At 42.6% G+C, this 15159-nt stretch overlaps 2 protein-coding genes across 2 annotated transcripts in view; both read left to right on the top strand.

Moving 5' to 3' along the window:
* ssbp4 (single stranded DNA binding protein 4) overlaps window positions 1-1165 on the top strand; it is a 115378-nt gene extending 114213 nt beyond the window's left edge. Inside the window, exons 13-14 of the mRNA XM_083647245.1 lie at window positions 39-140; window positions 948-1165. Of these exons, the coding sequence (XP_083503371.1) occupies window positions 39-140; window positions 948-1025 (180 nt within the window). The 3' untranslated portion in view covers window positions 1026-1165. The remainder of the gene's footprint in view (window positions 1-38; window positions 141-947) is intronic.
* A 4822-nt stretch (window positions 1166-5987) lies between these two features.
* On the top strand, window positions 5988-15116 carry fkbp8 (FKBP prolyl isomerase 8). The gene is made up of 9 exons (XM_083648204.1): window positions 5988-6128; window positions 6625-6877; window positions 7609-7778; window positions 7870-7958; window positions 8901-9121; window positions 9301-9473; window positions 9566-9643; window positions 13322-13483; window positions 13860-15116. The coding sequence occupies exons 1-9, from the start codon at window positions 6126-6128 to the stop codon at window positions 13944-13946; spliced, it is 1236 nt and encodes a 411-aa protein (XP_083504330.1). The 5' UTR covers window positions 5988-6125; the 3' UTR covers window positions 13947-15116.
* The last annotated feature ends 43 nt before the right edge of the window (window positions 15117-15159 follow it).

Here is a 15159-nt window from a genome sequence, read left to right as displayed (position 1 = left end):
CCCTGCGTTCTTATTGGTCTCTTTCCTTTGTGTTCTAGAATTCTCCCAATAACATGGCAGGCATGAACAATCCCCCCGGAACTCCGCGGGATGATGGCGAGATGGCAGGCAACTTTTTAAATCCATTCCAAAGTGAAAGTGTGAGTACCACCACACACGGACACACACACACACACACACACACACACACACACACACACACACACACACACACACACACACACACACACACACACACACACACACACACACACACACACACACACACACACACACACACACTGTCTCTCTCTCTCTCTCTCTCTCTCTCTCACACACACACACACACACACACACACACACACACACACACACACACACACACACACACACACACAGCATGCAAACATGAGCATGGAAGAGAACCGGCACATAGTATGCTTTCTCTGACGCATGGAGAGAATGTCATATCGTGTGCTTCTCCTGATTCATTCAAAACTGACCGCTGAGTTTTTAACTGTGTTCTCAAATTCCTTAACATTTCCCTTTGGCTGGACTATGCTCTGCTTGCTGCTTGTTTACTGACATAGAAAACAAATAGGGAGGTTTTATCATGACAGCGATGATGCCGTTTAGCTGGTTTGTCTTATATAATAGTGCACAAAGGCTGGTGTTCTGTACATGGCATTTTAGTTTAGTTAGTTGTATTGCCTTGAACTTGAATTGGGTTAGAAGTTTAATATAGTATTGGCTTATCTTTTCTCCCCTCCCTCTGTTTTTCTCTCTTTACAGTATTCACCCAACATGACGATGAGTGTGTGATTTTTTTTATTTTTATTTTATCTTTTATTTTATTTTATTTCTTTTTCATCCCCTCTTACCCTGATCTCCCTTTCCCATCCACCCTGGTGCGTCTTGCATTACCCTCCCTCCCCCTCCCCTCCTGGACGGTGTGCTGTGCCACACAGCCCCTGGGGATGCCCCTGGAAAGCAGGACTCCCCTCAAGGGCCCCCATCCCGCCTGCAAAATGGGGGTAAGAGCATGAAACAGTCTCCAAGCAACAGGAAGGGTCTCTTGGCCGCTTCTCCTTGCCTGCCGGGCCTCATGGCGGGCCCAGGACAGTGAGAGCCCAAACCCGCTCCTGCTCCATCTCTCCCAAACCCACTACCTGCCCCCCGCGCGTGGCGTTCGTACCCAATCAAGGTGCTGCTCTGCAGCCAGCTCCACCATCACCACCACCACCACCACTCCATTATATTATGCTGATCATAACTTAAATTATGAGGGTGTGCAGTAGTTGACTTATAGGGCCTGAAAACCCTCATTCAATAACTCTGCTCCTTTCGGGGAGGGGGGGGGGGGGCTAAAAAATGAACTGATAATGTTATTTTGGGGCAAGAATGGTTTTCATTAAATGTTTGTATTTTTGTTGTTGATAATATTATTGTTATAATTTTCATAATTGATATTATTGTACTAATGATGTAGTTATGATTTCCTGTAAAGGGCACATTGTATCTCAGCAGCAGCATCAACAACAACAGAATAAGCACACACTCGACAAATGCACAATGATTTTCTGTTTACATGATTTTAGGTATTTGATGTTTGTTTGTCTTGTTTTGTCACAGTCACAAGTCCACATACATCTCCTTCACTTCTCTTCTTGTAGCTATAGTGTCTTCACTATCTCAAAGTTTGTAGCAAAGTTTGTGCGTAAACTTTTAAATGCAAGAGTATGATAGGAATAATTGACTGTCTTCACCGGATGAAATGGTTTGTGCCGAGGCGTTATCTTGGCTAAAACCTCCCATGTAATTAAAACGGAGGCTTTCCCAGAGCCTTGCTGTTTTCCAGCACAAAGTATCTGTTGGTACACCTGAATAATCGGTCTTCTAGGTATCTTGTCTTAATAAGCACCCCTCCTCACAATATTCTGTGGTTTTACTGTGTGGGAATGGACTGTTCTGATGGAATCCCTGAGGTGATTTTCAGGACAGGTAGCTTTGAACATTTGTTTTTGGTTCATGCACAACTGCCCATCTGTCTTGGCATTTCTCATTCAGTGACGGACAGAGAGGGATGTTTTGATCCTCTTGTCTCTTCTATGGATTTGGTCTTGCCTGTAAATACAACATATTTAGCTTGTATTGTGGTTGTTTTATTATTTGTTATTTACAATTTGTCTGTGAATCCTAAAGAAAAAAGAAGAAGAAAAAACGGTCTCCTTCCCCCTTCATCGTTTTGTTTGATTTCAACCTCACTATGGACTGCAGAGGCACTGTTTCCTCTGAGGACTCATTCTGGTCCCTCGCCAGTGTCTCCTTGACAATGAACTGGGAGAGATTCTGGGACTTCTGATTCAAGCATAAAGCCCTCTTGCATTCAGTTTGGGTTGACCTCGCAGATCCTTATGATCCACCATCTTAGCCCGGCAAGACTCACTAACTTTCTCCTTGGAGCTCCCGTCAACCGTCGGAATGCGCCCTCAATGGTCTAAAGAAGAGGAACAATAATAGGTTACTTTGTAATGGAGCTCTTTACATTTTTCTGGGTTGTTTTCTGCAGACTTATTTCTTTTTAATTTCTGTGAAGTGTATTCAAGAGAGAAAAAAGTTTTTTTTAGGGGAACAAGCAAGCCCAACGAATCTGCACACACAAGAAAATCCATCGTTACATTTTATGCTATTTAATTTCTTTTTATAATCTACCCTTGGCCTGATCGACCCTCTGTCACTGTTTCAAAGTCTAAATTACTGTCGTCATGGTGTCACTCTGCAGCACTTACTTTATAGCTGTGTTAAAAACCAACAATAGCAAAAGAACCATTGTAGCCTCTATTGGTTGGTGATGTACTCATCCGTGTGCTGATATCAATGTGAAGCAGATTGTATTCAGAGTTCAGCAGGGACATCTCCAGGGTTTGGCTATGAGTGGCCTGGGAAACATGTTCCAGTGTTCCTTCAATGTACTGACACACCCCCTCCCGTCACTTCCCTCTCCCGTCTCGCTGCAATCCCATCCCTCACTCCCCAGCCCCCTCCCCCTTTTCTTTAATTTCCTTTCTTGTAAATACTGTATAATGCATTTTGATATCATTGACATGTTTTGATATGTCAGTCACTACCAATGAATACAGCTGAAAAGTAAATTATAAATAAACTGTCCATGTTTTTCATATAGAGAAACGATGCGCTTAAGATTTGGTTCGTGTGGGCAAACCTGAAATTTTCTTTAAAAATGTATAGAATACAGTGACAATAAATGGAAACTGTATGCTAATTACTTTGATGGTGGGGAGGACAGATGCTTGAAATAGGCTCAAACTGCCACCTAATATCTCGTAAGGACAGAGAGAGGTGAAGCTGTGGCATCCTCGCTCTGCCCTTGCCTCCTGCGTCGTCAGTTCAATTTGACTATTGGCTATCGAATAATCGTTTGATTGATTATTCCAAAGGGCATCTTCTCGAAAAGAAAAGAAAAAAACATGTGACCACATATTACAGTTTTTAATATGAAGGATTTTTATCAATTTAAGAAAAAAGAAAAACTTTTAAAAAGGAAAAAATACTTAGAGAACCTCATTTTAAATTAAGAATAGATCAAAAAGTAATACTTATGGGGAAAAACTGTGTCCTTTGCTATTCACTCCTGTAATAGCGTTGTATAGATTGATGCTCTCTCACTGATCCTCTCAGTCCTCTGTGTATATCGATTGTTGGCCATCTCTGTACTTCTATTGTGCTGTATAATACTGTACCATTAGGAAGATGTGCTGGGTGGGAGGGGTGGTGATGTGGGGTTGGGGAGGGGATATAATGACTCTCCTGTACCGTTCATGGTCCTTTCTGATGACACGGCAGTATTCAATATGAAGCAGTCTGTCTCTTGGGTTTGCTTTGTATTTCATGGTAGGATAGTTCAGAATCTTGTCTTAGGGACTTAGGTGTCTTGTGTAGGTAATAAAGATGTCCTTTGTATGTTTCTTTATATTGTAAAGTTTCTTTAGACTGAAAGAAAAACAGATAATTTGCTTATCAAAAAAGAAACAATGCATCAATAATAAATGTCATTTGATTTTTCCCTGTTGTTTGAATCTCTTCCTCTGAGCTGTTATTATTATGCCCTCAACCTCACCAATAGATAGATAGATAGATAGATAGAGATAGTGTAGCGTAGCTACTGTTCAGGAAGTTACTTCGAATCACATTAAACTTGCAAACCAATCTTCCAGTGGATGCTCCATCTTCAAAATGATGATTAGTCAAATAACTTGGTATGTTGATATTGTCAAATTAATTTAGGTAGACCAAAAGACTCAAATTGATTCGGCAAATGCCAGCTGTCAACTTTAATAAGCTCACTGTATATTGGGAACATGTTCTTACACAGGCAGGACAGAGGTAAGGGGGGGAAAAGGATTTGCTGCACCTAAAGATTGTTAAGGAGGCACCAGTTTACCTCTTATGAATAGCCTACAAGCTAGTGTCCTGTTGAAGTAAGTTTGAAATAAATAGATATTACATAAGACCCCATGAGGGCGCTTGTGAGACTAAAGCCCCCTTTCAGCTAACAGGTGCCCCCCTGAGAGCTGAATCATCTTTGTGGCTTGAAATTGGATTTACCAGTTTACTCTGGTTGGGTTGAACTGTGATTCACCCCCAGACATGTGGTGTTTCTGTTTCATGATTCTTCCCAGATCATCTCACAGGGAGAGCATCACTTTCATGATCCATTTGGAAGGCTATAATCTATACCACTCAGTTATTGAAGAATATCGTATTAATGTAGTCAACTCTCTCATTAAGCAAGAAAGCAGAGAAAAAAGATGCTACCATTATTGTATACACAGCGTCTCTAGAGCTATGTCAGTTGCAATGAATAGGCTAAGATAGGTGAGACATTTTGTACCAGTGAAATCATTTTCATTGTTGTTTAACATTTTGGTTTTCAGGTGATTTTCAATACTCAAACTTACTCCTAGGGTGGAGACTCTGGAGACGATGCGACATGGCTGCAGTTATGGAAATCGTCCGCTCCGTGGGCTCCCAGAATCATGCCAGACAGACACCGCCCACCCACCTAGGCACCATCGTGCAACTGTGCGTCATCGGCTCATACTACATCACAGTTGCTCGAGTGACATCACTGATGACATCACAACTGCCTGAGTGACATACAGTTGTGCAATCATAGTTGCTTATACTCCCACTTACTCTGGAGATGATGTGCCACGTGTCCTCTTCTCCCTACTTATACTCCATTAACATTTAGATTTTTAACAAAAAAACAAAAAAAAGCTCTTCTGAGTGATGGAAGCAAGCATAATATAGTTTGAGTACAATTCTTCAGAAAAATCCTGACCGGAAGTTGGAATGAAATTGTTGCTCACTTTATCCAGCTCTTGTTTTGGTAATATAATTCTTAAAAGACACAGGGTTGTTTAATAGAATAATAGTAGTTTATTAATTTAAAATTTTATTTAATTTCTTTCCTAGACTAATGTAAACGGTGTGGAATGGTGTGGAAACAATCACCTCCTAAATGTGTCCAAAACAAGAGAGATGTTGTGGACTTTGGGAGGATCAGGACTGAGCCGAACCCTGTTTCCATCAGGGGTGAGGAGGAGGTGGAGAGGGTGGATAAAGACCGGTACAGGAGGTCTTTTGTGCCCACCGCAATAACCATAACTCCCATACATGCAGAGAGAGGAGACTCATCCTCTCCCTCCCTCTCCCTCTCCCTCCCTCTCCCTCTCCCTCTCCCTCTCTCCTTCCCTCCCCTCCTATAAAGTCAATACTAAACTCACATTACTTATGCACATTGCATACTGTACACTTTTTGTCCACATAAATCGGATAAATAAAGTCAATCGTGATCCTGTTCTACATACTCCGGTACAGTAGGTGGCGGTATGCACCTTAAAAAGTTGGTATTGCAATCTGACAAGAAATACAAAGAAGAAGAACCGCTCTTGTTGATGATGATGCTTGTTTTTGCTGAAGCTGGATGAGGACGAGAACCTCCTTGCCCCAGACTCGGATCTCCTCTGCTGCGCTAATACAGCGAGAAACGACGTGTGGAGATAGTCTGGCAAGCGAGACTAGACCTCCCCGGACAAAAGCAAGGCTCTACACATTATTTGATGGTAAGGTCACATAGGGTTGTAACGTTAACGTTATGTCCTATTCGATGCCTGCCACACAAGCGAACATTAGCTAACAGCTAATGTCAAATCCCTGCTAACGAGCATCATCTGCCCGTCAGAAGAGACTGTTCTGGAAACATCTAACCAATGTTAGCTAGTCAGGTTGTTAATCAAAAGATTGTTAGAGGAGCCAATTGGCTAACGTAAACGTTACGTTATCGGCTAACTAGCGAAGTTAGCAGTTAGGCTACGACGTTAGCTAATGACTATAAAGTTCCTGGACTTGACGGAAACGCGCTGCTTTTATTTAGGTCGCGAGGTATTTACGCTAGCTTTTACCATATGATGATATCACAACGTCTCATGCCATGGAAGCAGTTAACGTTTGGTGGATTTACGTTTAAGGACTTGGGGTTGATGCAACTAGCAATGGCGTCAAAAAACATTTTTGTTCACGTATTCGACGTTGTTATGCTTCATACGTTTCGTTCTACAGATGACTGATAAGGAGGGGAGCTTAGAGGCACATGAGAGCCATGACGCTGTCCCATCGGCGAAAAAGTCTGGACGAACCTCGCTGCTGGACAGCGGGGAGGACTTCGAGATGTTGGATGAAGAGGATATTGACGACGACCCCCCTCCTCTGGAAGATGCTGGGGGTGGGAAGACGAACACGCCAGAGGGGCCTGAACAGGCAGAAGCAGGCAACGACACTCCAGCCCCAGTGGAAGAATGGCTGGATGTACTAGGTATGTGAACCAAAGTATGTCACAAGACATAGTTAGCCCAACGTCTTCTCCTGTATGGAGCTAGCCTACCAAGGATTCTTCGTGACACCATGTCAGACTGTAGGAGGTGACATTCCTTTGGGTTAATCTTTGACAGTGTTGCAGCAGTCTAGAAGTTAGGGTATGCTTGTGACTGAAAGGTACAATATAATAGACTGTGATTATACTGAGCAGCTGCCATGCGTGTGTGTGTGTGTGTGTGTGTGTGTGTGTGTGTGTGTGCGTGTGCGTGCATGTGTGTGTGTGTGTGTAAACCAGTGGTTCTCAAAAACCTTTTCACGTCAAGGACCCCACAATTAGACCACGGGCCGGGACCCTCATTTGATAAGATTTTGTCCCAGGGTCCCCCGGCATCTGATAAGATTTTTGCTTTTTGATGTTTTTACAGAAAGTGTATGAAACTCATGACCAAAATTGTGATACATTCTGTCATTGTGTTACTTATATGAATGGAATTATAGTGTAAATAAATTATTCCCCTTTTGCTGGGGACCCCTGGCACCCCCCGAAGGACCACTGGGGGTCCCTGGAACCCACTTTGAGAACCACTGGTGTATGAATATGATGCATGTCCCTGCTGAAAAAGAGCATGCATGGTCAGTAAGCCTTTCCTGGATAAATACAGGTTTATAGATCAAAATAGATCACTGTGTTATTTGATCTGACAGATTTATAATACTGTCTGTCTGCAGGTAGTGGCCAGCTGACGAAGAAAGTCTTGGAGGCGGGGAAAGGGCGAGACAGTCGGCCACAGAAAGGACAGAATGTCAAGATTCATCTGAAGACCTGCCTAAATGATGGCCCACTTGTAGAGGAGCAGCCTGAACTGTCTTTCACTCTGGGAGATGGCGATGTTATCCAGGTAAAAATCATCAAATTAGTGAGAACAGCAACTGGTGTTGTGTTGTTTGATATATCTGTATCTTACTGCAGTGACATGTTTCTCCTTTCAGGCACTGGATCTCACAGTGCAGCTCATGGAAATGGGAGAGAAGGCCCTCATCCAGGCTGATGCGAAATATGCATATGGCTCCCGTGGGAGGTAGGCTATGTGTTTCAATCAAACCGCTATTCACTGTCTTCCGTACTTTGTGTCACTGATGAACTTAATCATTATAAACTCCATCCCCCACTTACTAGATGCAGGAGTCCTTGTGACTCCAAGCAAAAGAAACCCGCTGTGGGCAAAGCCTCCTCCTCAAGGCCACTGGTTTTGTTAGTGAATCAAACACACCATTTAAACGTGGACTTGAGACCCATTTGCAGCCTACAAATTATCTACCTTAATTCTCAGCTACAGTCTGGCATTCTCCCGCAGATTGCTAGCCACTCCCATATCCACTGTTGTTACCTCCACCAACGGAGTTGGCCAGGATGTTATACTTTTGCCCGGTTTGTCTGTCTGTCAGCAGGGTATCTCAAAAAGTTATGAACAGATGTGCACGAAGGTGTGTAGAAAAGTAGGTCATGGACCAACTTAGAACTGATTAAATGTTCACTCACACCCACGGCCCAAAAGGGGGCATGGCAATGGGCAGGGCCGATCACAAAAAGGCACCTAACTTCTGAATGAATACACTTAACACCACAAACTTTGTAGAAAGGTTGGCGGGAGGACGCGCTCTACCGAGTGCCCTTTAGTTTCTTAGTGCTTTTTTCCTACTGCCAGTCTTCTCCCCGAAGAAGACGGCTTAATTGCGATGACTTCTACTTCTAAAAAAACTCAGGTTAGGATCAACGACAGGAGCCGGTCCTGTGTTTTGATGTCCACAGGGACCAATGTGTCCCACTCTGTTGACGTGTCCTTGAACAGGATGCTGAACCTTTGCTTGCTCTAGGGCCGCTGCTCCTGCCTGCCTCAGTGCTCTGACCCCTCTGGTGAAGCACACTTTAAGACAAATGAAAATTCCTAATTACACTTTGTGTAATACAATGATTGAATGCTCTTACATCATGAATTTGACTGTGTTTCTCTGTCTGTTAGTCTTGACCCTGAGGTTCCCTCCAACGCTAAACTGTCCCTTGAAGTGGAACTGCTGGATGCTACTGATGCTCCAGACCTGGAGCTTTTGCCCCCTGCAGAAAGGATTGCCCTGGCTAGCCATAAGAGAGAGAGGGGCAACACCCACTACCAGCATGGGGACTATGCCTTTGCTGTCAACTCCTATAGCATCGCCCTGCAGATCACCGAGTCTAGTTCTAAAGGTAAGATACACGGTCCAGTGGAAGGTTTATTACATAAATGATGCGCATTGTACATTATGTGAATATGTACAATTATGTCAATAATACTTTCATTTTTGTGGCCATATTTCATGGTTCTGTTTTTGTTTTACGTTTTCTGCGGGTGTTTGTTGTTTATGTTGTGGTCTCTTCTGTTGCAGTGGACATTACTCCCGAGGAGGAGATGGAGCTGATGGATGTGAAAGTCAAGTGTTTAAACAATATGGCTGCTTCTCAGCTGAAGCTGGACCGCTATGATGCAGCACTTAAATCTTGTGTCGCAGCATTGGCCCACCAGCCAGACAACATAAAAGCACTTTTCCGCATGGGCAAGGTATGCTTCACTCTCTCTGTGTGTATCTGTTGATCTGTGTTGTTGATCTGTGTTGAGTCCTTGTATTAAGAGTTGGTCTGTTGCCATTCCAGGTATTGGCCCTGAAAGGTGAATATGGAGAAGCCATTCAAATGCTGAGGAAGGCACTGAGGTTGGAACCAAGTAACAAGGTACTTTTGGCTTCTTGCCATTCATTTTAGAGACAACACAGCTTTTGGAGCCATGTGTCATAGTTCTCACTTATGACCAGTAGATGGCGCCACAGTATAGAATATCTTATCACAGTGTTCAGTGTAAAGCCAGGTGGACTGCTGATTCATCATTTCAATGGATCTGTTTTCATGTTGTTGCTGTAAATAGGTTTGTCTCTTTGTGCCCTGCAAACCAGCCATATCTAATGCATTGATACTGTCCCTGCTGTCCTGCTTATACAGTCTGATACACGAGGTTCTTTGGCTACACAAGGCCTTTTGACAGCTCAGCTCACTGTGTGGGCTTCTTGGATCAGCTGCATGCTGTAGCATCTTGCTACTCATGCCCAGAATCCCCCACTTCAGTCCTACACCAATCTGTCAAACTGTGCACTGCCTGTCTGCCACTTAGCTTTTGATCCCAGGCATAGGCCTAAACGTAGCACACCGCTACATTTTGTATGTGCTTAATCTGTCTTAGATGGATTGCTGAATTAAAGTGGCCCATTTGTTGTTGGGAGTACAATGTACAATCGTTATGTAGATCTCGAGTCAATTCAAAGATCCAAACTGAAGATTGTATTCTCTCAAACGCCATTGGAGAAGCATTTGCCTGGCAGACGGAGTTATGCCATTGAGTTAGATAATAATATAATTAAATTGTCTGCATGTATGTTTGCAGTGATGTGTTTGCTGAAGCCCAAGACACAGTTACACATTTTAGCTAAGTTACTTGTTATGTTAAAATAGAATTCTCCCTTTGCAGCTTTTATGACTCTTTATTTAAACCACTTGTATGCTTATTTACTTTATCTTGGCCCTAGGGACAAGAAGTGTTATGTATTTGTTTGTCCCCAGAAGATTTGAGTGTGTTCATTCATGGTGCATACTAGATGACTGCACCACATTGGTGCCAACTTGCCAACGGTGCCTTGCTGAAACCCTGTGCAGTTAAAACAGTCACTTAATGTTGGCAATAGATTGGGAGGAGCAGACCCTGGGGTTTGAGACTTAGACTCCCCACTCCTCACACTTGTCTTTGAAGGTAGACTGTGTGCTGTGATGTAACCTGAAGACATCAAATGATGTCTGTATACTTCCATCCTCTTTTCTAATGGCATTATTACACCTAGGGATGGGCACGTAAACGATAACCGCTGTAATGATAAACCATTGATGTGAAAAATTACGGTTAGTAATACAGTTTCAAATTTTTATTATCATTAAAACCGTGTTTGATTACCACTTTCACAGTACCGTAAATTCCGGACTATAAGCCGCGGCTTTTTTCCCGTTTTTTGGCCTTTTTTGCCCCCTGCGGCTTATATAACGGTGCGTCTTATCTATGGATTTTTTCCAAAAAAAAAAAAAAAATCTCTCTTTTTTAGCACTCTTTCTAACTATAAATCCACTTCTGTTTTAATTTCCTCTCTTGCCCTCTTTTAACAACATAACATAACATAACATAACACAACACAGGTAAGCAGAAAGAAAAAGACGAAGCAATCACGCCATGAATGAGGAAATGACTCACCTGCTGGAGGCTGGAGATACACCGCTTGGGCTAAACTTTTACTCCGTGAAACACTATCGATTAAGTCCGACATCGCTCAGAGGTTTTGAGCAGCTTGAAAACAAGTTTGAAAACGTGCAGAAGTCCATCCACTCACTCACTAAAGAAAATAATGCAACCGTGAAGAGTTTCACTCGTGTCCAGCCATCTGGCCGAGTTAGAGCCGAAGTCCCGAACACAGTGAGAAAACCTCCCGAAGCTGCCTGCTGCTGCAGCGGGGTGCATATTGTCCGGCCAGCCGACCGAGAGGCATGCGAGCCGGGCACTATTAAACAGTTGGGGTGTGTGAGGTGGCTGGCTGTGGAGGTGGCGGTTTCTCCTCCTCCTCCTTTCTCCCGCACACCGGGCGCCTCGGCCACGTCCAGACCCCGGCCTGCCACCGAGGGCCATCTTCATCTGCCTACTCCGCTGGCCCGACCGTCAACTCATCCTCCAGGCTGCGGGGAAGAAGCCCCTCACCGTCCGCGTTGGTGCAACAGAAACGCGCAACATACAACAGCATCATCGAGTCAATGGATATCGCTTTGGCGTACTGTACCCAGCGAGACTCGTCATAACCATTGATGGACAGCGGCGGAACAAGAGCTCAAAGTGAAACTGCCGAATATCTTTTGAGTTGGACTGGTCAATAGTACTGTGAGTAACTAAAATAAAAAAATAAAAAACGGAATTCTCTCTTCTTTAGCACTCTTTCTAACTATAAATCCACTTCTGTTTTAATTTCCTCTCTTGCCCTCTTTTCACCACACCGCGGACACTGTGTGCACTGTAAAAAAAACAAAAAATACCACAATGTGTGATTTTGTCTGGGGATTAGTGACCTGACTTTTGTTTTGTTGAAATGTTAATAAATGGGAGCTTCCCCAAACAGCCATCTATTTCCCGACTATCCCCTCTGTGCACGAAGCCTTACATATGGTAATTAAACATCAAAACACCCGCGGCTTATAGTCCGGTGCGGCTTATAGAAGAAAAAAATAGTCACCTTTGAAGGTGCGGCTTATAGACCGGTGCGTCTTATAGTCCGGAATTTACGGTAAATACTGTCCATCATCAACCAAAGTTAGCAACAATCTCCCAGATGCAGGTGCTGGGCCTGAGTTTTTTAAATAGAACTTGGTGAAATGATTTCAGTGAGCGTATCAGTACTTTTTGAACATTTTAAGTGCATTTTAACAGTACCACGATAACAGTGATAATTTTTGTCACTATAATCGTGATATGAAATTTTCATACCATTTCATCTCTAGTTCCACCCTGTTTTGAAAGCGTGTTTACAGAGCATAAGCATGCCATTTGCATTGTCTCTGAAAGCAGTGAGTTTTAGTCACTCTGCTGGATAAGTGACTCTGAGATCTGAAACAAAATGTTTGAAAAATAGCTAAGCCATTTCCTGGAATTGATGTACACTAACAGGCTAATTGTGTGATTTCTTGTAACGAATGAAAAACACAATAGTTTATTTAGGAAGAATGTTTTATTGAATGACCAAACCAAAAGTAGTTGACGAGAATGTTTTTTTGAATGACCAAACCAAAAGTATTTGTAACTTCCATGTTGCAGATATAATGCCACAAGCCATTATGAAAATAATATCATCATTGCGTTAAGAGTAAGACTGAATGTAGTCATTGCTATTGTTAAAATGTTACAAATGAAGTTGTAGCGTACCCCCGGAAAAAATATCAGCTCTCCATTAGGAGTGTTGTGTTTTGTAGCTTGAAAATGGTCTTTCAGAAAAATGTGTTAATGGCTGCCGACAATAATTGTGAGTGATCACTTGCTCCCTCCGACTTTATGGCAATGATGGGAAGTGCTTTGTAGGGTTCCTTTCCAGAAGCTCCTTGACATCATTGTCATGCTTTCCAGACCACTTGGTGAGCACTTGTGCCTGAAAATAAAGGGCATTGTCAACCTGAAACACACTTGTATCAAGAAGGAAATCTGTCATGGGATGATATAGCATGACATTGTGTTTACATTTATATAGCAGGACAGTTGGGTTTTGTGGTGTGTGTGTGTGTGTGGGGGGGGGGGGTGCTTTGGCCCTTCAGCTCATTTCTGTCGTATCTCTTGGGGTATAGACGATCCACGCAGAGCTGTCCAAGCTGGTGAAGAAGCACTCGGAGCAGAAGGGAGCAGAGCAGGCCATGTATAAGAAGATGCTGGGTAACCCTGCCAGTAGCAGCAGCAGCAGCAGCAGCAGCAGCAGCAGCACACAGAAACACCAGGCCAAGTCGTCTTGGGTGAGACTGCCGTTTCCAGCGATAATAAGAGTCAAGTGTTTGAGTCACACCTACAGGCACCATTTGGGGTTAGGATATAGCTGTAACTTCTATGTTGCTTTATTAATCGCACGAGGCTCATATACTTGTGTTTTAGTCGTTTTTATCAAAATGATGTTGAAATAGTCCATGGGTGAAACCTTTCTGAGGCAATCAACATCAACAATATAATTCATTTTATGTCAGTCTTCAATGCTACATAGTATCTTAATGGTACTCTTTAAATATCTGTGAGAGGTTTTAAGACACATTGAGATCTTGCTTTGAGCTTTGCATTACAGTCACAATATTCAGTCGATTAAACACGCGCCTTTTCTCTCTTCTATTCCTTCCCCAGGGTCTCAGCTGGAAGTGGCTATTTGGTGCCACTGCCGTAGCCATTGGCGGTGTAGCGTTATCTGTTGTCATAGCTGCTAGAAATTGAACCAAACCTGTTGTGATGGCCTGTCCAAGCCCTTTCAAAGTCGGAGCATAAACATGGGAGCACCTAAAGATCTGGCGGTGCCTTTTGAACTTTGGTAGAAGGGGATGGAAATGTCAATTGGTCAGTCGCCACTTCACTGTGACTGTCCTTACATTTCTCTGCTATGTTTGAGAACTATATGTGACAAATAATAAAAGCATCAATATTTACATATGGGGAAAAGTAATTACTGTATGACGTCATCAATGTTCAGGCTTATCCATATCCATCTCATTGCCAGACACTCATTGTTGTTTTGCTGCCAATGTCTTTGTTTTTTGGTAGTGATTCTATAAAATTGATTAAGCAAGCACTGAAATGGAAAGTAATTTACCATAGGTCGATTGTCTGATTTATACATCAAATGATTTCTTTTCTTCTTTCTACAAAAATACCTACTGTAATATATGGTCCTATATTCATATAGTTTTAAAGCTTTGGAATGTACAGTTAATTGAGCAATTATTTCCCTATCCAAGACGGAACATGTGATTGCTGTTTTAATGGCTGGTGTGATCTAGATGATGTATTATCTGAGGTCCACACTTTGGAAGATGCTTGGCCCGTGTATTCTCCTGCCCCTTCCTCTGGACTCCACTCATGTACATCATGATGTACCTGCTTCTGTTCCCCATTCGTTAAATGGCTCCTTTCCTTTCATATCAATACAGCTGCAGAGAAATGATTCATAGTGTTTTTCATTGTGTAACTCCTTTTTTCTTTCAGTCTCTTTCAAATCCAGTCAACTATACCTCAGTTTTTGATGATTAAGACCAAATGTTGAAGGGTCAACCTTCGAGTACAATGTTGGGTGTGAATTTTGTTTTCTTCCCTAGATTATTTTAACATATGTGTTTTTATTTGTTTTGTTTTGTATTATAATTTGTGTCTGTGAAGAGCTGGTCTGTGATGGATGTTTAAATGTTGCTTATTTATTCGATTTTTCTTCTAATTGTTTTTTATCTATAAATAAATGAGAGCCTGAATCCTTGACCTCTTTAGGACAGATCGTACAGAGCCAAATGTTGCAGACACTCTTAGCAGTTGGTGACATAATGGTGACAAAGGATACTTTGAGTTTCTGACATTCCCTGCATTTGTTAATTTTGTATTTATCACAATAAAGTGTCTATTCTGTTATCCAATTACAGTCTCCTTTTTGCCCCTCCCATAT

Source organism: Poromitra crassiceps (genome assembly GCF_964638095.1).
Source record: "Poromitra crassiceps genome assembly, chromosome: 12".
NCBI lineage: Eukaryota > Metazoa > Chordata > Actinopteri > Beryciformes > Melamphaidae > Poromitra > Poromitra crassiceps.
The sequence above is the reverse complement of the archived record's forward strand: the minus strand, read 5'-3'. Positions and strand labels throughout refer to the sequence as shown.

What these genes read in the sequence shown, in the direction of transcription:
- fkbp8 (XM_083648204.1), top strand. An exon ending in CACCGAGTCTAGTTCTAAAG is followed by an intron (nt 9,122 to 9,300) that starts GTAAGATACACG and finishes CTTCTGTTGCAG; the next exon opens with TGGACATTACTCCCGAGGAG. An exon ending in GGTTGGAACCAAGTAACAAG is followed by an intron (nt 9,644 to 13,321) that starts GTACTTTTGGCT and finishes CTTGGGGTATAG; the next exon opens with ACGATCCACGCAGAGCTGTC.